At 40.8% G+C, this 21993-nt stretch overlaps 2 protein-coding genes across 2 annotated transcripts; both read right to left on the reverse strand.

Moving 5' to 3' along the window:
* Positions 1-3460: 3460 nt before the first annotated feature.
* Positions 3461-11796, reverse strand: LOC143122445 (RING finger protein 122). Its single transcript, XM_076283237.1, has 6 exons — positions 11561-11796; positions 10516-10701; positions 8193-8238; positions 7799-7840; positions 5808-5893; positions 3461-5448 (listed from the first exon to the last, which is right to left on the reverse strand). The coding sequence occupies exons 2-6, from the start codon at positions 10692-10694 to the stop codon at positions 5334-5336; spliced, it is 468 nt and encodes a 155-aa protein (XP_076139352.1). The 5' UTR covers positions 10695-10701; positions 11561-11796; the 3' UTR covers positions 3461-5333.
* A 5756-nt stretch (positions 11797-17552) lies between these two features.
* On the reverse strand, positions 17553-19014 carry dusp26 (dual specificity phosphatase 26). The gene is made up of 3 exons (XM_076284937.1): positions 18836-19014; positions 18147-18358; positions 17553-17755 (listed from the first exon to the last, which is right to left on the reverse strand). The coding sequence occupies exons 1-3, from the start codon at positions 19012-19014 to the stop codon at positions 17553-17555; spliced, it is 594 nt and encodes a 197-aa protein (XP_076141052.1).
* Positions 19015-21993: the final 2979 nt, after the last annotated feature.

Here is a 21993-nt window from a genome sequence, read left to right on the forward strand (position 1 = left end):
TATTTCTCACACAATGGCGTTTCTTTTTTAGGGAGGTCCGATTGATATACAAATCATCCGTGCTATTCACCGTGTGAGAGGGTGATAAGACCACAACATGGTATCCTGTCTTATTCAAGCGAGTTGTTTGCGAGAACACTACAGTTTTTCAGCGGAATCCTTATATCCAATACCCTCAATTACAATAGAATAGAATAATTTTTATTTTGAAAGTGGTGGAAAGTTTTCTTTGGCTCACCAGACATACAAGACAGATGGACCTACAGACAACATCTCAGCCACATTGAATATGTCATTAAAACAAGTTTAAAGTTTTAAAATGATAGAAAAGTAATAAATACGTTTAAATAGGCCTACACAACATAGTTGCTCAGCAGGTGTGTGTGTTGTCACTTAGGCTAGTTTGTTTAGGAATGCTCATGGTATTGGGATAAAAGATTTTTTTAATAGGCCTACACTTTTTGCCTCTCTCCAAATGATGTGCATGTGCACATCGGAGTGTTCTGGGTTTGAATACTAATACTCGATTAGAGTATCCTCAGAATGAGTACTAACACTAGATCAGAGTGAATACAGACACTAAATTAGAGTGAATACAAACATCCATCGGAGTGTTCTGGGTTTGAATACTAATACTCAACTGGAGTATCCTCAGAGTAAGTAGATCAGAGTGAATACAAACATCCATCGGAGTGTTCTGGGTTTGAATACTAATACTCGACTGGAGTATCCTCAGAGTCAATACTAACACTCAATCAGAGTGTAGCGTGAGCCCACAGCGGTGGCCCTCCCCTATTCTCAGGCCAGACTGGGCGCCTGCTCTGCTGCCCGGGAGAGAACCACACAGTGAACTGCATAGCAATTAGGGAGGAGAAATCACAAAAAGTCCTCTTCACATGACAAAACAATCAATCTGGCCTGTGGGTTTCTTTGAGTCATGTGTTGTGGGCACTTGACAACAACACTGCCAAGTACACAACATATCTGCCACTCTTGTGTGAGACAAGCAGCCAAGGCTAAATATATTCCCAGAGCTGCTGCCTGTCTACCTGAATACTTTATTTCTCTTTGGTAAACATTTTATATGCGAGTTTCGCATACACAATAGCACCAGGCAGACAGAACATTCTACTGAAACCACAAGAGAGTACAACCTCAGCACAAAAAAGGGAAGAATGAAAAGCATTATTACATCATTTATTTACTGATCTGTTCTGTTTTCCAGTGAATTATGCTAAGCTAGGCTAACAGTATCAGACTGGGTTATTGCACACAGAGAAGGGTATGTATCTCCTTATTTAACTCTGGGATAGACAGAAAATAAGCTAATTTCCCAAAACGTTGCCGTGTTCCTTTAAAGGAGTATTTCAAGAGCAAGCCTTATCGGTGAGTATCACACAGAGGTGTAAAAGTCCAGCTTCAGAAAGTAAAAGTCCTGCCACATTTTTTTCCAGCCACACTTAATCAGCTGATTTTACTCTTAAGCTGGGTAGATCAGCTAATTAGTGAAATCACATGTGTTAAGCGCACAGGTGAAACCAATACATGGCAGGACTGTTACTTACTGAAGCCGGACTTTTACATCTCTGGTATAACACTTACACCTGCTGCACATCTGTTTTGGCTGGGGCGTCCAGTGCGACTCATCGGGACAGATGCCCAAGTGCAGTGTGGCTGACCGGGACGCGTGCCCGAGTGCTGGGCGGTCCAGGACAGGCGTGCACTCTTAAAACGAATGTGTGGAAAATAATGCAAATACAGTTGTTTTTAACACATTTTAATTCAGTAACACTTTACTTGACAGTATCGATATAAGAGTGACATGACACTGTTGTGAACACATGGCACTGTCATGACACATGAAACCTAACCCTAATCCTATCCTTAACTTGTTATGACAAAAACTTAATAATGTAATAATGTCACTTAATAACAGAAGCATTATGTCATAAATGTTTATGACATGTTTCCTGTTTATGACATGTTCATGACAGTGTCATGTCACTCTTATGTTGACACTGTCAATTAAAGTGTAACCGTGTTGTCTCTAACACATTGCTTTTGTTATACTGTGTACACTTTTACAACAAATGAAAATAACAAATTGAAAATAACACAACTTGTGTTGTTGTTTGTTTTTAACATATCTTTGTCCAGATAGGGACAACCAGGGTTGGGTCAGATTACTTTGAAATGTAATCCACTGACTACAAATTACATGGCAATTTTTGTAATCAGTAACGTAATCAGTTGGATTACCAAAAACATGTAACGTAATCTGATTACTTTAGGATTACTTTTAGATTACTTCAATAAATATGTCCCTTAAGTAAAAGACACCACCACTGAATTGATGAAAGAATTCTCATTCTATTTTTCTCTTTATTATTTCATTACATCTAAGAAATGTCTTTGCTCTGAGTAAAGCATTCCTATGTGAATTAACTGATCTTTTCCTCCAAAAATCTTAATGTAGCCCCTTGATTTAGTGTTACCATTTACTTTGAGGTCACCAGGTCCCATTGTCTGAAAAACACCCAAAACTAATACATTTCTATAGCTATTCTCCACTTTGGGGGTGGTGTTTTGGTGGTTGAAATTTTCACCCCATCCCAAAATTGATCACTTAGTCATCATGGATGTATTCTCCAAACATGCACAACTCAGCTTAACCTTTATAAGGGCACACCTGGACAATGAATTTAGCTTTTGCTGGATTTTTTTGACCCAGGGACATGGCCTGAGATTGAATGACACCATGTCCATTTCAATTGTGGGGGTGAGAAAATTATTCCTTTGGGATGTTTTTCAACCAGGGGGACCTGGTGACTTTCTCAAAGTAAACGGTAACACTAAAACAAGAGGCTACATTAAGATTAGGAGGAAAAGATCAGGCAGTGTACTGAGAGACCTGCCCCAATATATTTTTGTAATCTGATTACGTAATCCAGATTACATGTAATCCGTTACTACCCAACCCTGGGGACAACACAGTTTGTGTTGTTTCTAACACATTCGTTGTAAGAGTGTGAGAGGTGCAGAGCAAGGCCTGGCTTCTGTGTATCACTCTCTCACTCTATGGCACTGAATGGGAGGAGCCATAGCTGACCTCTTTTCTTGACCTGGAAACGATCTCTCTCTTTCTGTCTGGCTGTCTCTCTCTCTCTCATTCAGCTCAATTCAGTGGTATTTATATAGAACCATAATGTAGGAATGTGCCTGAAGGTGCTTTAGAGCACAGATTGAATATGAATCTTGATCTGTACATTTCTACAACCCTGCAACGCACCCTGGCTGCCCACAGAATCCTGAACGGTTATCTGAGCATATACAGGAAACAGGCATTGTTGATGGCGCCACAGATGACCGCCTTGCTGTCTTGGTGCACTTTGTTTTTTTATCTCGTGTCAACACATGCTGTCTGTCTTCTGTCTGTCAATATTGCGCCGTCATGACGTCCGTGTGTAGATATAAGGACACCTGAGACAAGCCGGGAGAGAGGCGTGGGTTAAGGTATAGGGAGAGAGCCGGGAGAGATATGTGTGCCATATGTAATTTTTACTAAATGCATATTTCATATCAGCTATATTGTTCATGAACATAGCCCAACACATGGCGTTTGATGATATACCAACACATTAGATTAGTTATTTAGGGCCCTAATTGAAATGCTGGGCTAAGTGCAAAGTCCTTCTAGGAGTTCTCGTGCATGAGCTAATGGCATCATGTGGCATGAGACAGCTTTTAGCTGATCCACCGATGCTTGTGCTTAGGAATTACATTTGCAAATAGATTTCGTGTAGTTATTAAGCAAGCTTAATTAAGTTAGACTTTACTTTGCCCAGCGACTGATATCATTAGAATAAACAAGTCAGACATGAGAACAGTTTAAGAGACAAACAAATAAACAAGTCAGACATGAGAACAGTTTAAGAGACAAACAAATAAACAAGGAAGACACGACAACAGTTTAAGAGACAAACAAATAAAGAAGGAAGACATGAGAACATCTCATGTTAGGTTGGGAAAGCTAGAGGGCAGGGAAGGGATAAGAGAAAGTGAAAGGGTGAGACAGATAATAGGTCTTGATGAATGCTCTACAAATAATAAGAAATGAAGAACTCTTTTCCCAAACACTATAAATCTATTTTTGAAAACATTGATAAGTCATGTTATTTAATTGTGTATTTCAGGTAATATGAGTGCAGTTGTGTTGTTTGATTGAGTAAAGATAAATCAAATAACAATAACCCAATTACTGTTCCACTGAAATCACTTGGAAAACAAAATAAAAATAGTGATTTATTAAAATGGAGGATATAATGTTTTGGAAAAAGCTTTTCAAATGAAGCCATGGGGGTTGTGGTAATAGTACCGGCAATAATTTAAAACTACTTTCTCCCCACTGAGGAACAGCAGATCTGCTTAATGTTAAGAAACCAGATCTCAGTTCTTTTCTAATGATGGTGTTTAATGTAGAACACAGGAGGCCCGTCCATTCCCATCCATTTTCAACAGCTGTCTGCAGACGGGGCTAGAGGCTGTGGTACTTATAAGCACTTAATGGTCTTTAGGATTATATTTGTTTGCTTGTTTTTTTTGTATTGGTCTATCTTTTGTGTTGTTGTCCATAATGTCTACAAACAACCATTTGACTTTACAGAGTACTTGAGTTTCAAGTTCAAATGCTAAAAAGGCAAGCCAAAGCCTAAAACTTGTGGAGAGTGTAAAAAAGTGGCAACAGTGTTTTAGTCTGAACTCCCCCAAGCAGCATTGCAACTATTTACATTTGTCCACAATGTTGAATCCTTGGGAATGTCACTGATATTAGTCCATTGGTTCTGCAGGATTCCAGAGGAGTGTAGTCGACAGCTTGAGTAAGAAGCATGGTTTAAGATGGTAGCTTTCTGCTATCCCCTCCAGCTGTGGATATCGAAGAGCTACTTATAGATACAGCTGTCTGCTTTAGGTATATAGCCGTAGATCCTGAGGATAGCGGCTGTTGTGTGTCCGCTATAACAGTTCACTGAGCAGTGGATGTTCACTGTTACAAGTACATGCTTATGCCTGCTATACCACTGAATGTGGTATAGTGGAGTATAGCTGGCAGGTATGCTATACCAGCTGGCTGACGTCCCTGGAGAGTGTGGTTGGTTGGTGGGTGGCTGTTTGATATACTTCAAACAGTAGATCCTGAAGCATACCATTGATTACTGTAGTCCATATGTGACTCATATATAGTGATGTCCATATGCCATTTAGGCTCCGGACTTCCATTTACCATCTAAGTTCCGCACTGTCGTTTCATATGTGATGGATCCTAAGTCTGGCTGCTAAACCATTTCATCCAGCAGAGTCGTCAGGCTGTGCCGTTGCTCTAAGGGGCTGTTGATGAGGTAATTACACATAGGGCACACACCCCTCACCTGGAGCCATTTCCCTAGACACCTGCAGGACACACACACACACTCACACACACACACACACACACACACACACACATGGTTAAGATAAGTCAGACATAACTGTAACTGTATCAAACCCATGCAACCCACAGAAGCTACAAGCTAAACAAATACTACAGGGAAGATGGCAAATGACCCCTGTTACTTTGTGTCTGTGTAAAAATGTATTGGCCTAAACTATGAGAGCTTTACACTTACATTTGACTTGGAAATAACTCAGTATAGCAGTCTGTTTTTAAAAGTGATACTTATTCATAGTTACAATATGTGCAATAAGATATACATCAGTGTTATCAACAGGGTCTCAAAACCTTCACTGAACATCCACTTCACAGCACTCACCTTTTGTGAAATGTGTGTTGACATGGCAACACACCGAGCTCGTCTTTTATCCTGAAATCCTCCAAACACACCACACACATTTCCTTCTGAGAAAAAGAGCACAGTAAATAATAATAATAAAAATAATAATATGTTTTATTATAGCGCCTTTCTCAGACTCAAGGTCACTTTACAAAGTCAACACAAACAGAGCACACACAGAGCAAGACAACACAAAAACAAATAAACAAACAAACAAAGAAAAAAGGTTTGTTTTTGCGGGAGGTGAGAAGGTTGCGGGAGGTGAGAAGCATGAAACAGAAAGGTCCTGAGATGAGTTTTGAAGAAAGGAAAGGAGGGACAGTCACGGAGGGAGTGAGGGAGGGAATTCCAGAGTTTAGGGGCCATGGCGCTGAAAGACCTGCCACTCAGGGTGGAGAGTCTGGTGCGGGGGACAGAGAGGAGATTCTGGTTAGAGGATCTGAGGAAGCGGGAAGGAGTGTAAGAGATCAGAAGGTCACAGAGGTAAGGAGGAGCAAGGTAATGGAGGGCTTTGAAAGTGAGAAGTAGAATTTTGAATTTGATTCGGGACAGAACTGGCAACCAGTGAAGCTGAGAAAGAATAGGGGTGATGTGAGCAGATCTCTTGGTATGAGTCAGTAGTCTGGCTGCAGAGTTCTGAATATATTGTAGTCTTTGAAGTGATTTAGTAGGGAGGCCAATGAATAGGGAGCTGGTTGGTGCTCACGGAACAGGACACAGAAGTCAATGAGGAGACCCAAGGTCTAACTAGGACCAAGGAGCAGGACTGGAGCACACAATGCTTTTTAGTGTGTTTTTTTATTGGTGCAAACCGGCTAACGTTTCGCCATTATGGGTGTTATGGGCAGCCGTGGCCTACTGGTTAGCGCTTCGGACTTGTAACCGGAGGGATTGCCGGTTCAAACCCCGACCAGTAGGCTGAAGTGCCCTTGAGCAAGGCACCTAACCCCTCACTGCTCCCCGAGCGCCGCTGTTGTTGCAGGCAGCTCACTGTGCCGGGATTAGTGTGTGCTTCACCTCACTGTGTGCTGAGTGTGTTTCACTAATTCACGGATTGAGATAAATTCAGAGACCAAATAACTTATACTTATACTTATATATACGTCCATGCGTCTTCATGCAACGCCCATGAGTCTTCTTCACAGTGAAATTTTACTCTGAAGAAGACGCATGGGCGTCGAAACATTATTCGGTTTGCACCAATAAAAACACACTAAAAAGCTTTGTGTGCTCCGGTCCTGCTTTTTGGTCCTAGGTAGACCTTGGGTCTCCTCATTGACTGACCTATGGCTATTTGAATATCATGTAAATTTGTGCTGTGAAAAAAAAACAGGACAGGGTGGTCCAGTTATGTCAGTATGCAGCGGATCTCTTCATGATTCTTAACCCCCCATATAAAACAACAGGACATTGTTCCTTCTCTTCCTATGGATATTATACATCATGATTGACAGTGGGAAAAGAGGAACACATGTAGCCAGCATTTTTCACCTCCTTCCCTTCTCCAGTTAGCCTGGTTGACACCAGACCCTTCTCACTTGTAATTGAGAGTGGGTCTGGGAAAGGTTCACTGACTTACTACATCAAGCAGGGGCGAAACTAACAGTGAAATAAAACTTAAATTGGTTCATTTAACTCTAACCAAATTGTTTCAGAAGTGCAACAATCTCATAAATGAAGGTCTTAAATGCAGTTGTTTATTTAATTCTAAAAAAAAATGCACGCCCATGCCGGATTAGCGATTGTATTTGCGTGCCCCTGTTTTAGGGACATTGGAAATGGCCTTCAATGGCTTCTTGGCCTGACGGACCTGCAGAGCAAATCCCAAATTTGCCATAAGTTCGTATGGGTATTCCCAGGCTATTCTCCAGTGACATCTTACAGTGATTTCAGATTAAAAAATCAGAGCTGCACAGAATTTTCTTTCTTTCTTTTTTTTTTGTGAATGACACAGCTTAAGAAGAACATACCTCGTGCAAATTTAATTCAGCAGACTCATCTTCAAACACAACCTGCACAATATACAAGGTTAGATATTTAAAACAACATATGCAATAAAATATATTTGTCACCCCCCACACACACACACACACACTAATAACATTAAACTTTCATGGATTATGTGTGCATAAATATAAAATCATATCAAGCTGCATTTTGTCAAATGATCACTAGAGGGCTGTTCATTCAAAGTCCACTGCTCAATTATGACACTGTGAAGTTGTCGTCCTCGTGCAATTGTGAATTAAATAATGCTCTATATGTAAAGTATTACCAGTGCTTTATATAATGTTGTTGTATATTATTCCAATACAATAATACATTGTGCCTATTGGACAATAAAAGGGAGAAGAACAATCTCACCGCCTTGTATCCGATGCTTTGAGCTTGGGCCCGATGTCTCAGTTTGCTGAAAGAGCAACAGATAAACTTTTTAGTTGTATGATGAAGTGAAAAGCCATTAACAGGCTGTTACTGGGACAAGGCAAAACAAGTGAACTGAAGTGCCATCACAATGAGGAGAACAACTCAACTTCGCCTCTATGCTGTCTGTCTGGCTGGGTTTGTGATACTATCAAGACAATAGGGACCATAAATATAACACAGCACTGTACACTTCCCCTTAGGTTAATAAGGCCCATCACGGTAATTGAAGCAGTTTACATGTCTGTTACTGCTGTGATTTACACATTAATTTTGTATGGGATTATTACACATTTGTATGGGATTATTACACATTTGTATGGGATTGTTTCACATTTTTAGTATACGTCAGGAAAGTGTGGTTTCTGTTTACAGATTAGCAAGAGGAATTCTACATTTCTGGGTTTACTAGATTGGGAATTCAAAAAGAAATGGTACTATAGTGAATAAATTGTGTTTGCCATCCTCTTTTTCAACAAATCTAAAATCCTGACATCCCCATGCTGAGTAGAGATGAGGATTTCACAAACACACACACACACACACACACACACACACACACACACACACACACACACACACACAGACTACTAGAGAAGCTAACAAATGACACAAATGTATATTTGGCCAAAAATAGATTATATCTTTGATTTACCTGGTGATCGTTCATAAAAAATAAAAAAGAGACAAAACCGATTAACACATTAAATAAAATGTTACTAGTTCACACCGTAGGATATTAGCCTACAGGTCACAAAGAACTGACACAGAACACAAACTATCTTTGGAAGAGGCATGAGCCTACGACGACAGCACCAAAATAGCAGCAGGCACAAAAAGCTGGTGGATAACGATCTCGTTTTGAATTGTTTGACTAAGGAAGCACTTCAGGACAGAGGAAATGCTCCGTACACACCGGACACTCGTGCCAGAAAGCCCCACGTGGTCTCTAAGCAACCTCACTGATGGCTGGCTGATTTTCTTCAGTTGAGTCCACTGACTGCTTTTAAAAGTAATTATCAGTCTCGTGTTTCACTGGATATCAGCTACCAACACATCACCCTGGAAATGCAAACTAATTCAAAATGTAAGCCTCATTTACATATCTGGAAAGGTCTGTGTCCATCAGGAAGCACTCTGACGTTACGCGGCTTGTGTTCATTTCAGTAATGCTGTGACTGAAAGGCAGTGGTAGTTGGTTATCACCTGTGACAGGTGATACAGAGACAGCTGAAGAATGCCATCAGGTGATAATCCGTCATGGTTGATGAAATTGCTCAGCTGATTTGGAAACGAATCCATTCAATTAAAATTCAGGGTTAACATTTACCCACAGTTACAAAAGAAAAAAAGGGAACCAACCTAATAAAATAATAAAATGTTCCATTTTTTGATTAGTGAAGGATCAAATTGAACACCTGACTATTGGTCCTTGACAAAGAGAGTGTTCAGTCAGCACACATACCAAGCATGATGAGTTAATTCAGTACTACCCTCCCACCCCTGTTACTCCAGGTTTTAAATGATATTGGAGGACACTGGCCTATAGGAGCTTTAGCTCATAGGAACAGCAGCAGCTGGCCTATAGTAGGTTTACTACCCCATGTAGAAACAGCAGCAGTTGGCCTACATGAGCTTTAGAAACCGCAGCAGTTGGCCCACATGGGCTTTAGAAACAGCAGCAATTGGCCTATAGGAGCTTTAGCTCATAGGAACAGCAGCAGCTGGCCTATAGTAGGTTTACTACCCCATGTAGAAACAGCAGCAGTTGGCCTACATGAGCTTTAGAAACCGCAGCAGTTGGCCCACATGGGCTTTAGAAACAGCAGCAATTGGCCTATAGGAGCTTTAGCTCATAGGAACAGCAGCAGCTGGCCTATAGTAGGTTTACTACCCCATGTAGAAACAGCAGCAGTTGGCCTACATGAGCTTTAGAAACCGCAGCAGTTGGCCCACATGGGCTTTAGAAACAGCAGCAATTGGCCTATAGGAGTTTTAGCTCATGTGGAAACAGCAGCAGTTGGCCTATAGGAGCTGTAGAAACAACAGTAGTTGGCTTATACAGTAGGAGCTTTAGTTCAAATAGAAACAGCAGCAGTTGGCCTATAGGAGCTTTAGAAACAGCAGGTTGGCCTATAGGAGTTTTAGCTCATGTGGAAACAGCAGCAGTTGGCCTATAGGAGCTTTCGCTCATGTGTAAACAGCAGCAGTTGGCCTACAGGAGTTTTAGCCTATAGGAGCAGTTAATAGGAGCTTTTACTACCTCATGTAGAAACAGCAGCAGGTAACGCTGAGGAGGAAGAGGAGCATCACCGTGCCCATGATCACCATGGAGATGAGAGAGGCATGTGGCTCCTCCACGCCAGGGTTCATGGCGCCCAGTTTGGCTCCCGTCTCAATGCCAGGCACGGACTCCTTGGCACCAGCCTCAAGGCCAGGCATGGGTTCCCTGAGGACCGTGAGAGGATACCAAACTCAATACTCAAAGTCTGATGGAGCTGATGGGGTCACTCAGTTTAGTATATAACAATGGGCCCAAAAAAGGACTAGTTTTTATTTTAAGACAGAAATGTATGTCACCCAAAAGGCAGCTGTGAGGTGGTTGGGCTGTAGCTTTGAGTTATGGCATGAGATCCTTTTAAATGGCTATCACAAGAAAAACTACTTCCATTAATTAATCATTCAGTTCAGTTAGACTATCCAAACAATTCACAGGAGCAGACTGAATTATGTAAGTTTGGACATCTAATATCCTGTTATTCATGCAGCTTTGTACAAAGATAATTTACAAGAAGAGGAAATTGTTGAGTACGAGCTCTGAACACACATACAGGACAGGTAGTCTGTCATATACGATAAAATTTATCACAGCTTTGAAGCAGATTCTCTACACAATTTTTAAGAAAACATACTCCTTAGCTTATTAAGAAATTCTTATTAATATACTCGGACAAAGTTAAACTCTGAAGAATTATCAAATAGTAAGGCCTACATGTTTAAAACGTAATTGAGCTACTTTCATTGCATAAGGCTAATTTCATCACATTATTGTTCTTGTGTAAAGCCTCATCTCCCTTTCAGAACAATCAAACAATCAGATTGCATCGAATTGAGCCTAATTTCAGGGGGATTTTTACAGCGCTTTTTGAAGCTCCAAACAATATATCTAGGCTACCATACTGTAATTCTGAAATTCTCGAACTTATATTTAGCTATTTGGCCACCAGTGTTTAGGCTACAAAAGACAACTTCTGTCCAAAATACTGTTTAGTAAGATCAGCTGGGAATCTATGACGAGGTGGGCTTACCATCTCTGAGTCAGGCAGAATTGATTGAAGAACGTTTCTATCTCATCTGAGGCGAAGATTTTTAAACAAAGCGTCCTTCTAGAAAAATGGCAGATTTCTGTCAGTTTAATCTAGTCTAACACAGCCACACACGGGAAAATCTAAACTCCGCAGACCAAGTTTTTGACGATCGGTTATTTAGGGAACGTGACAGCACATCCCGACTCCCCTCCTTTCCCTTATGGATGAGGGACGGTCCTCCGCATGGTCCTGAAGCCCAAAGCGCGTGCATGCGCCGAAGAGCGCATGTGGCAGATGTTGTGTGAGGCAGGTCTAGGGCGGCAATAATTCAGCAAGAACCAGCCTTTCCTGATGCGGGCTTAGGCTCGTCTAATGAGTGATTTAACCAACAAACCAAAGACTTGGTTTTGAAGTAGCCTATAAGCATTAAACCTAAAACAGTTTAAGACAGAAAATCATAGCCTAATGGTTGGATAGACCCTAATCTAAAAGTATCTTACCACGTAGCTTAAGCTATTTGGATAGGTCCTTATAGGCACTGAAAAATATGACAAGATTGGCTAAAACTTTTCAAGATAGTTTCAAAAAGTTCTCAGGAAAGCATCTTCCTTCCGATAAGTTAATTTTGTAGTAGCCTAGCCTAAATTGTTTGTTCTCAGGAAATGTAGACGCAGCCACACCCAAACGAAGCAATCCTTTCGCATGTCTGCCTTATTTAGACAAATAGGCTTGTGCCACACTCAGATTGGCTAGGCTGTAACTTCAAGTAGCCTAATGTAGACCTAGCCTAGCCTAGGCATTTGACCATTTTCATAATAAACTCAATAGGCCCACCAGAGTAGCCTAACATGAGCAATGATAAAAAACAATGGGCTACTTCTCTTAGGCCTTTTGTTAAGTGGGGATGATGTCAACAACTAGGCTACATATCCGGTAGGCCTACGAGGAACTGCTGATGTGATGAGAGAATCAGACCAAGAAAATAACGTGCTGCATTTCCCCAACCTAGGCCTAGATGTGGTAGGCCTGGGTTAGCAATATTAACACATGCAATATTCTGTCACACTATATAGGCTGCCTGCCAGGTCGTTAATAGCCTAGCAGTCAAAATTGAGTGAGTGCCCACCCCTCTCCGAACGAACACACACACACACACAGGCTACACGCCCGCGCTAATCAATTTAGTCTTAAAACATCTGGATAGCTCAATGCTCCCACCTAGCGTCTATATTGAAAAACGATTTGATGTCTCAAATAAACGGAAAATATTCCTTGTGGAATTGTAGTATTATGTGTAGGCTATCCTTAAGGAAAACCAAGCATCCTGGTACGTGAATGGTTTCCTACTGTAGGCTTATTAAGCATGAAAATCTAAAATTTGAGTTAGGCTACTGGTAGGCCTACCTTGTTGGCTACATAGGCTACATGTTGGAAATGTAGGCCTATAGGCCTTATATGTGACTGTGAAAACTGAAACGTTTTTCCTGCATGCATTTGAACACTAATAGTTTTGCTAGAATCTATTGACAACATGATGCTCAAAGCCACACAGGTTCACACTAAACATTTTATCTATATTACCCTGCATTTATTTATTCTCTACATTTTACCATATTTAGGCCTACCCACCTTACCTATTTTCTTTTTGCCAAAAGACACCAAAGGGTGCCTGCTTGCATAAGGACACAGGTCTACTGGCATTTCTGAAAAAGCAAAAAAAACCTGAAACTCAAAATACAATACGACTTAAACATCTTACATGTACGCATAGAGCTTTAAACATAATGATCAACTAAAAAAATCAAATCAATCAACAAACAAATAAATAAACTAACAAACAATAACAAAAACATATTGTCATTCCATCAATTTTATTTTATCTGACAGTTCCAGTGATAGAAAAATAATGACCATCAAAAATAATTCAAGTATCACTATAGAAAGTCTTGTTCCAAATGGGAAAGTACAAGTGTAGAAACAGGCACAGACATGTTACAGTCCAACAATACTTACACATTTACTACAATGGAGTAACACCAATTTACACAGACTTTACAAGACACTAAGTTTCCCATTTGCATTCCTCATCTGGGAAAAGTATCACCACCACTAAACGTAATGAACCATTTCAAGGCAAAATCCCTTAACTGTCTCTCAATACTATTCATGCCAAATGAAAAAGATTTTTCAGTCCAACATCATTCTTTGTAAGGTCAACCTCACCCCTCAAACACACATATTTGATCTCTTCAGGCATAGTCACATTTAAATACAGTGATAGCCAGAAATACCACCATTATAACCATTACACTGACTTTGGCTTTAAATAAATCATGGACCAAAGCCATCTGACACAGTAAATACGATGTTCTTACTGGGACAGTGGGGATACTATCTATGACAGTGACTCCCAGTTCACTGGTGGAGAGAGACTACAGTAGGCTAGATTCTCGGGCAGAGTCTTATTCCAGAACAGACCTGGAACTGACCCACGAGAGTCCTGGCAGGTACAGAGATCTGGGCCGGGGTTAGCCAGCCTGGCTGGATGCTGTACACCTAGACAGTTTAGATTCTCAGATGTAGGTTAAATAATACATTGACAGAGGACTAGTTTCCTAGACAATTAGAAATCAGCATGTGGAATATTACTCTTGCTAGTCGCTACTGCAATTCCAGAATACTACTCATTACCGTGGAAACCGAACCACTGTATTGATCATTGCATAGAGACCTATTTTTGCTAATCCTAAGGAACTCGTCGGACATTATGGGTTGTCATTTATAGATGAGAAATTGTGAGGATTGACAAATAACACTTGAAACACTGAAAACTCCACAGACAGCACTGTCACTGTTCACAAGTCTTAAATATACTTATCTACAGTTTGCTACATTTTTGTTGAGCCTGCTAAACATAGCCTTTCTGTGAAACACAATTCAAGTGGAAACAAAAACAGTAAGAATTTAATGTATAGTGATGCTGAACAACATTTAATTTTAATACCACAGATGTTGAGGCATTTTTTTTCTTTTAAAATGTTATTTTTTTCTGTCAGCTACAGTCTAATCATAATTCAACACTGTGTAGCAATGAAAAAAACAAAAAAAATAACATGTGAACAAATGTGGTAAGTGTAAAGACACACGTGACTGCTATTCTTTCAGCAAGCTGCTGGTTACACCACACAATCGTATTGCAGGTGAAATTGCTTGCCACTTCAATGGATTCCCTTCGTGGATGACCCACAGACCTCCCTTCCCACTCACTCTGCCCAGGAAAAAAACTCAGTGTCTTTACACTTCCAATAAGTACCCCGCCCCTCCGCCCGGCTCTTTGATTTGTGAACGCATAACAAAGTTTTGATCTCCATGCCTCCCTCTCCCTGAAAGAGGGGGCAACACTGGTGCAGTGAGTCATGCTTGTTTGGGTTGTTTGCTTGCACTTTAAAGATCACAAGGACAGCTTTCCCTTGATGTCTTTGACTGTTTACTAGTGTATCGTGTACCCCAACAGGAAGTGTCCTGCACATAGAGATCCATTCCCTTGTGCTGTCCTACAGTATAAACATCAAAACCCTCTAATACATTATTAGCTATGTATGCTGGCAGTTGTAAGCTGGATACATATGTTCAAAACAGTGGTTTGAGATACTGTATGTGGCATAAAGGTGTCAGTGGTGTTTTTAGACATCCAGCTGCCAGTGTTCAAGACCATTTGGAACTCAGAGATTCGGGAGTGGCTGACCTGGAACCGAAGTGCTTTTGAGTGTCGATACTTCAAAAGTACCGAACCAAAAAGTTATTTTACAGATGTTTAAAAAGGTAGCAAAGGTATGCATTTCCATTATAATGCATACAAAATCAATACGCACTGATCACAATGTATTGATGTCCAGGAGTCAGTGAGGTCAATATGGGTGCCTGAGTTTCTGACTTGAACTCGTTGGTGGATGATGTTCAAATCTTTACAACCAACTTGGATCTTGTATTTACCTGAGCTCCAAGTTGTCTTGAACATATCCATCCCCATGACCACATGCCATGAGTCAATCTGTAGGCCTACCATGTATTAACAACAAATATGGTCCCTGGGTCTCCAACTCAAACCTTTGCATCCAACTCATTTTAGGATTTAAACTTGAGGGTGGAGTGTGGAGGTGACCTTTCTCAACTGTGCCCTCAGCATTGGCACAAGTTCTAGCTGTCAGGGGTTTCTCTAAAAACGAATACCTTGAATTGTGTTTGCTACTAAAATGCTACAGGGCAAATCCATCAATAGGTGGACATGGTTTATAATAGCTTTAGAATACCTCAGAGTGGAAATTATCAGTTTAATCCATTCAGTCTGTCCTGGCTTTCATGACACCCCAACAAATAGGTGCGATTGAAATGTCATTAATAACAATGACATGTCTATATTTTCATTTCCCTATATCAGTCTGATACAGTAAATGGAATACTCAACCATAATTATTACCCTCAGGAAGAACTTTGAAATATCCCAGTGCCTGGTTTCAAAGAATGTATAGTCAGTATGTAACATCAGTCACAAAAAACATTCATAGTTACCGATTATCCAGCTATCAAAATTGTTTTGCAGCCTTCACAGTTCTCTTACTAGAGTCTATGAGTAACTTATTCATAGCAAACAAAACACTAACAGCCCACTATAACAGTGACTTTGCTTCCACGTCAAGCAAGGGCCAAGCATACTTAAGGGTTATTCACACCAGGAACGATAACTATAAAGATCATTTTAACTATAACGATAAAAGCGTCCACAATGACCAATGTCAGTGTCGATGAATGAGATGGCTAAAATGTGATGGATTCTGCGACACTGACATTGGTCATCTGTGGCACGCATTTTATCGTCTCAAATCCAGATTCCCCAGGATATCGTTCTTTACTAGTTATCGTTCTTGGTGTGAACGAGTCATAAAACTTGGAACTTAATAATATCTACAATAATATCTACAATGGCTGCTGTAGAGTAATGTTCCGCAAATTAAAACCAATTAGTAATGTCAGTCCTGATGGATTTGCCCCACAAATAAAATAAAATGTACTTTCATGATATCCTTCGATACTTGGTGCTAATGAATTAAAACCGTGCATGTGTTTTATCAAGGAGGCAAATACCATTAAGAACTAATACCATATTTCATGGACTTCATATTGTAAAGAGCAGAATCTGCTTAGTGCTTACACACAGAAAATAGAGCAATACACCTTTAAAAAATAAAGGACTCATGCATATCAATAATATATCATTGGAGAATATGATAATAAAGTATTCATTAGCAACTGGATTATCCAGACTTGAAGCCAATATGCGCAGCTGTTCTCTTAAAAAAGTCTGTGAATGCAATTAAAGCTTTTCCTATCCTCTCTCTTTTGTGTGTGTGTGTGTGTGTGTGTGTGGGGGGGGGGGGGGGTAGCAGGGGGGTCAGGCAGATGCATCATCAAGCATTGCACATTCAGTTCTAATGCCACACCGCATGCTACTTTGGTTTGGCATTCAAATATTTCAAGACAATCAAAAGCACTTTTGACTGCCCTTCAGCCAACAGTAACCACAATCTCCTCCTGTCCTGTGATATGATGGACACCTCCCATGAGTCATGATATGGAATGTTCTGTATGCCTTAAAATCTATGCTTTAAAATATATGCATTAAAATCATCATGAAGTTATCAGGTGGCCCAGCGAGTGCTGTAGTTCCATCCCAGATGGCAGTGGACAGGACCGAATAAGGCATTGAGCACATACATCCCTAGGAGACGTATACATTAAGGCATATCTATACTGACCACAATGCATAAGACTCTAACCACGACTCTGGCTCTGAACCGATTTTTTTTCTTTGTTTGTTTGTTTTCATAAAAAGCATCTCTACTTTTACCCCAGACACAACTTAAAATCTACGGGCAAGGATTTGGGCTAAGAGGGGTAAGGCTCTACCACTGTGCCCCCACCCCACCGCAAACGCTTACGGCCCACTGCGACTGGAGCGGAGGATCCCATCCAGGCCGTTGAGCTGCCGCAGGAAGCCTCGGTTGGGGATGACACCGCGATGGTCCTTCACCGTCTTGATGGCCTCCACCAGGGTCATGTTCTGCCGAATCATCAGGTAAGCCAGCACAAGTGTGGCTGATCTACTGACACCAACCGCACAATGCACAAGGACTTTCCCTGCGAAAACAACAGGCATTGAACGAAACCTTTATTGCCCCGAGGTGAATGTGTCTTGCACTCAAGAGAACTCACATTGAACATTAAGCACAGACAACAATAAATAACAATAAAACCACACCAAACATCCAACACTGAAGACGTAGAAGATACAGAAACAGAACATAACAACAACAACAACAACAACAACAACAACAATAACAGCAATGGTGGAGAGGCATGCAATCATCATACATGCATTCATTGGTAACATCATCTACAAAATGATGTTCTGCACAGTTTGGCATGCAGAGTGATTCCCAGCTCAGAGGGAGAGGGTGCCCATCTGGGGCCAACCAGACACAGAAAGGAGCTGGAGATCCTTTGAGATGAGATGAAAACTTTTGCTCACCTCCATTGCTGAGTGCTTTGTGGATGAACTCCGAGGCGGGATAGAAGTTTACGCTCATGTCAAATGTGGGTGAGTCGTGAGCCTCGATGCCCTGGTAGGTGATATTCATGCCAGCGTAGTACTCAGCGCCCCCTCTCCACTTGCTCTGGGCACAGTTCAGGATGTGGGTAATGCCAAGCTTCGCCAGCTCCCGGCGATCTGCAGCGATCTCCCTGCACACCACAAAAGCAACGGAGGCCAACGTAACAGACCATCTGCGCACCACACAATGCCAGTGATGCCATCTTGAAGTGTCCTCTTGTTTTGAACGAGTCAGCAAAAAACAAACAAACATGGCACCCCACAATGTAATATAGCATTCATTGTAATGATTACACCCACTGCACAAACAGAAGTGCAGACAGTGGAATACAATTTAAACCAATTGTTCATTTCATTTCTGCATTTGTTTCTTATCCAAGCAAGTGTAGCATGTCATCCCTTTCTAGTCTGAAACTGCAGAGCCATTGCACACCAGACCAGTTATTTAAAAATCAAATTTAATAAATAAATAATTAAATACAAAATAGTTAGACTACAGTATGGTTAAGGTACAATGCAAAGTTAATTGTTTAGGCATAGCTATTGCCAACAGCGTTAAATGATAACGAAAGGGAATTATATTGTTTGATCTGCTTTAGGCTACTTACTGGTCACCTATATAGAGGTTTGGCCATACTTCATCGGCGTGATTACAGGCTGTTTTCCCAGTGTACAGCAGCCTCTCCAGCTCGCCGACTGTGAGCATGGGAGATCCTTTTTCCGCATCCTTCCGACTCGGCGATCTAGAGTTGCTCCTGGACCGGGAGAATCTCGACATAAAAGCCATCTGAGACGTCAAATGGCGAATGCTGTCTTATGCAGGGAATAACCTAACCTACCCACAAAGGGAAACAGTGAATTTGGTGTCACTTATTCGTTGCCATATGTTGCAGCATATAGCCTACAAATAATTTAGTCCAATATCGGCGCTTTTAGTTAATTGATAGACATTAAAGGAAAATACAATTTGCGTTGTTGTCAAATATGAAAGTCTTCCTGCAATCGAATGTGATAAAACGAAAAAAAAACCTTGTCCATAAATACTATTGACAATACGGATTCACCGCTGGTTGATAAACAAATTATATCATGCGTACGTGCAGGGCTTACACAGCATTCCACTACACGACAGACGCAACGGCTAATAGCAAGACAAAAGAAATACTTAAATTATAAATTAATAATATTAGAGACGGCAGTCATACAACCTTCCATCCGTGAAGTCGGTGCTTTTCCAAATTAAATCCTTCAGATTGGGGTAGCGCACACACACTGCGCGAATATTCCAGCTTGTTTCATGGGGCCATTTTTGTCTTCACGAAGGATGCTGCCCGTGGATACAGACACACCCCCGAAACCTCAGCATCGACTCCACAAGTGTGTGACATGGTCAGACAGGCTAGCGTTACGGTTCGTATCCACACATCTGTCCATTAAAAAAAATAAAATAATTCAAGGACGCACGAAAAAGCCCGAGCGGCTCTGCAGCCCATTGTTTCACATACATTATGTTCCCTGATAGAGTTCTAGGTTATCATGTCATTGTGTCAGAGAAGAGGACTGATAGGTCTAGGTATTAGTTTATTTATCCTCTGCTATGTCTGATCACCATCTATCCGTTCCTGGAGGCCCAATCTACATTTGGACAATAAACAGGGAGTGCAGCACCAGGTCTGATTTTCACTGCAATATTTTTTCCAGCTGTTACATCTTAATCTCATTACGAGTAAACACAATTCATCTTCAGACCAGCCCTCACCACAAGGAACTGATTAATGCAGGCCTGAGAAGACAGCGACCCCTGCAGGCAACACTTGGTGATGGGGCACATAAAGTTGGAGAGGTTGGTTTATGGCTATGCTTAGACTGTCCTGACTACAGTCATCATCAGTCTAGAAAAATAAGGATTCCCCTGAGTCTGCCATAGCAGAATAACAGAACAGTGAGTAAATAGTTAAAGGTATCCAATACAGTTATGATTCTTCAGGTTGGGGGAGAGTGCAGTGGTGGTTCTCCGTAGATGGGTGGGCTACAGCTGGGAAGGACCAATCACCATATCAGAAGCTGCAAGCTGTTTTATTAAGGTAAAAAGCGTGCATAAGATGCCTTTAAAGCAGGGGTCTCAAACTCAAATGAGCTGGGGGCCAATTCTGCCAACGTCATCTGATTGGAGGGCCGGCTATTTCTGAAAATGCAATGTTCTTTTTTTCAAATACCACACAAAACTGCAAACAGAAAGTGCAAGTGTTTTTATATAGTTTTATACACCTGTGCTAGCAACCTTAGCTTATAAATAAAATAATGATAAAATAAATATTAATACAAATTATAAAACAAATGAAAAGCATAAAAACAGGTATGTGTGTGTTTCACACCAAATAAAAATATTTCCTCTCATAACTTTTTTAAACCTGGCAAACTATAGGCGTCAGGGTTAAGAAAGCAACACCATTGGATTTTTATATCAAAATGTCAAAAGGCCATGGCTTGAAAGTGGTCAAAGATCAAGTCCTACTGTAAATGTAACAATCTTTGAGTAAAACAAAAGTTTATGAAGGGGGTAAATTTACCCATCTAATTTGCCACTGGATGGCAAGCACCTCAAATTATGCACCTTTCAGTAAATACTGGATGAACATATTTGAGCAGGTTTACTTTCCTTTTTTCATATTACCCACATAACAAATTAACAGGAAAACACCTAAGATGTATACCAACACCTAAGATGTATATGGTTTCTAAACCACAAGGCCTACAATAAAGTATTCTGGTCAAATCAGTTCCTATCGCGGGTAATCTGAGTACCCAGAAGTTCGCATCATATTGCGGGTGACTTTGTAGTTTAGAGCCCTATTTCTACTAGCCCTGCTGTCTGTACCACGTCCATTACGGACACTATCGTTACGATTACCACTGCAACCTCCAATCTATGTTGAGCAGAGGGTCGAAATAAGCATGGTATGCTTAGTGGACACCGTCGTATAGGCTACACGCAGACGCACCTCCATTCAATAGACGAGCGATCATAATGTCCAAAAACAATATTCTCCTTCAGATTTAGAATAGGTGAATAACATAGTCTACCTAAGACTTCATCACACGTAAACGTTTTTCAACATTTGGTGTAGGCCTATTTCTGCTTAATTTCTGCTTTAATTTGTGCAACACTATGGCCTGCATCGCTTCCGCGTCATTACAAATGCACGTCTTTGTGTTTTTCGCGTGTAATACAAGTAGCCTGTTTCCTGAAAACTTTGCGCAGCGATTTTGGGTTTGAATGAAGCTCTGGATGTCTAGCACATAGTGGAGCAGAGCACAAATGAGATTTGTCACCCTACTTTGAACTATCTTCTATTTTAATCAGTATCGTTGTTTGTCGCAATTAAAAAGTATCAAGGGCCGGATTACATTATTATTTTGACATACGTCGCGGGCCGGGTGTTTGAGACCCCTGCTTTAAAGGTTTGGCCTCTTAATGGACAGGATGGGTCCTTTAAGCCCATTGGTGTTTCAGCCTCCTGATTTGGTCCTTGGTCTGCTGTTCATGTCGAACAACCAGTAGTGCAGCCTACCGCCACATAATTTCACCGTATACCTTTAAGCCAGGTCTATGATCCTGGCCATACATGCAATTATGCTGAATACAAAAATCAACTGAGACCTCTGCAGATGAGTCATAAAATAGCTTTCAAACGTAATATTGGACTGCAGGTGAAACAGTTTGAAATGGTTTTATATTTTATGTATTATCATTTAAGTTAATATT

Source organism: Alosa pseudoharengus, unplaced genomic scaffold (genome assembly GCF_046254945.1).
Source record: "Alosa pseudoharengus isolate Yale_2024_CS ecotype anadromous, Long Island Sound unplaced genomic scaffold, YU_APseudo_1.1 YU_APseudo_1.1_scf_14, whole genome shotgun sequence".
In the NCBI taxonomy this organism is placed as follows: domain Eukaryota; kingdom Metazoa; phylum Chordata; class Actinopteri; order Clupeiformes; family Clupeidae; genus Alosa; species Alosa pseudoharengus.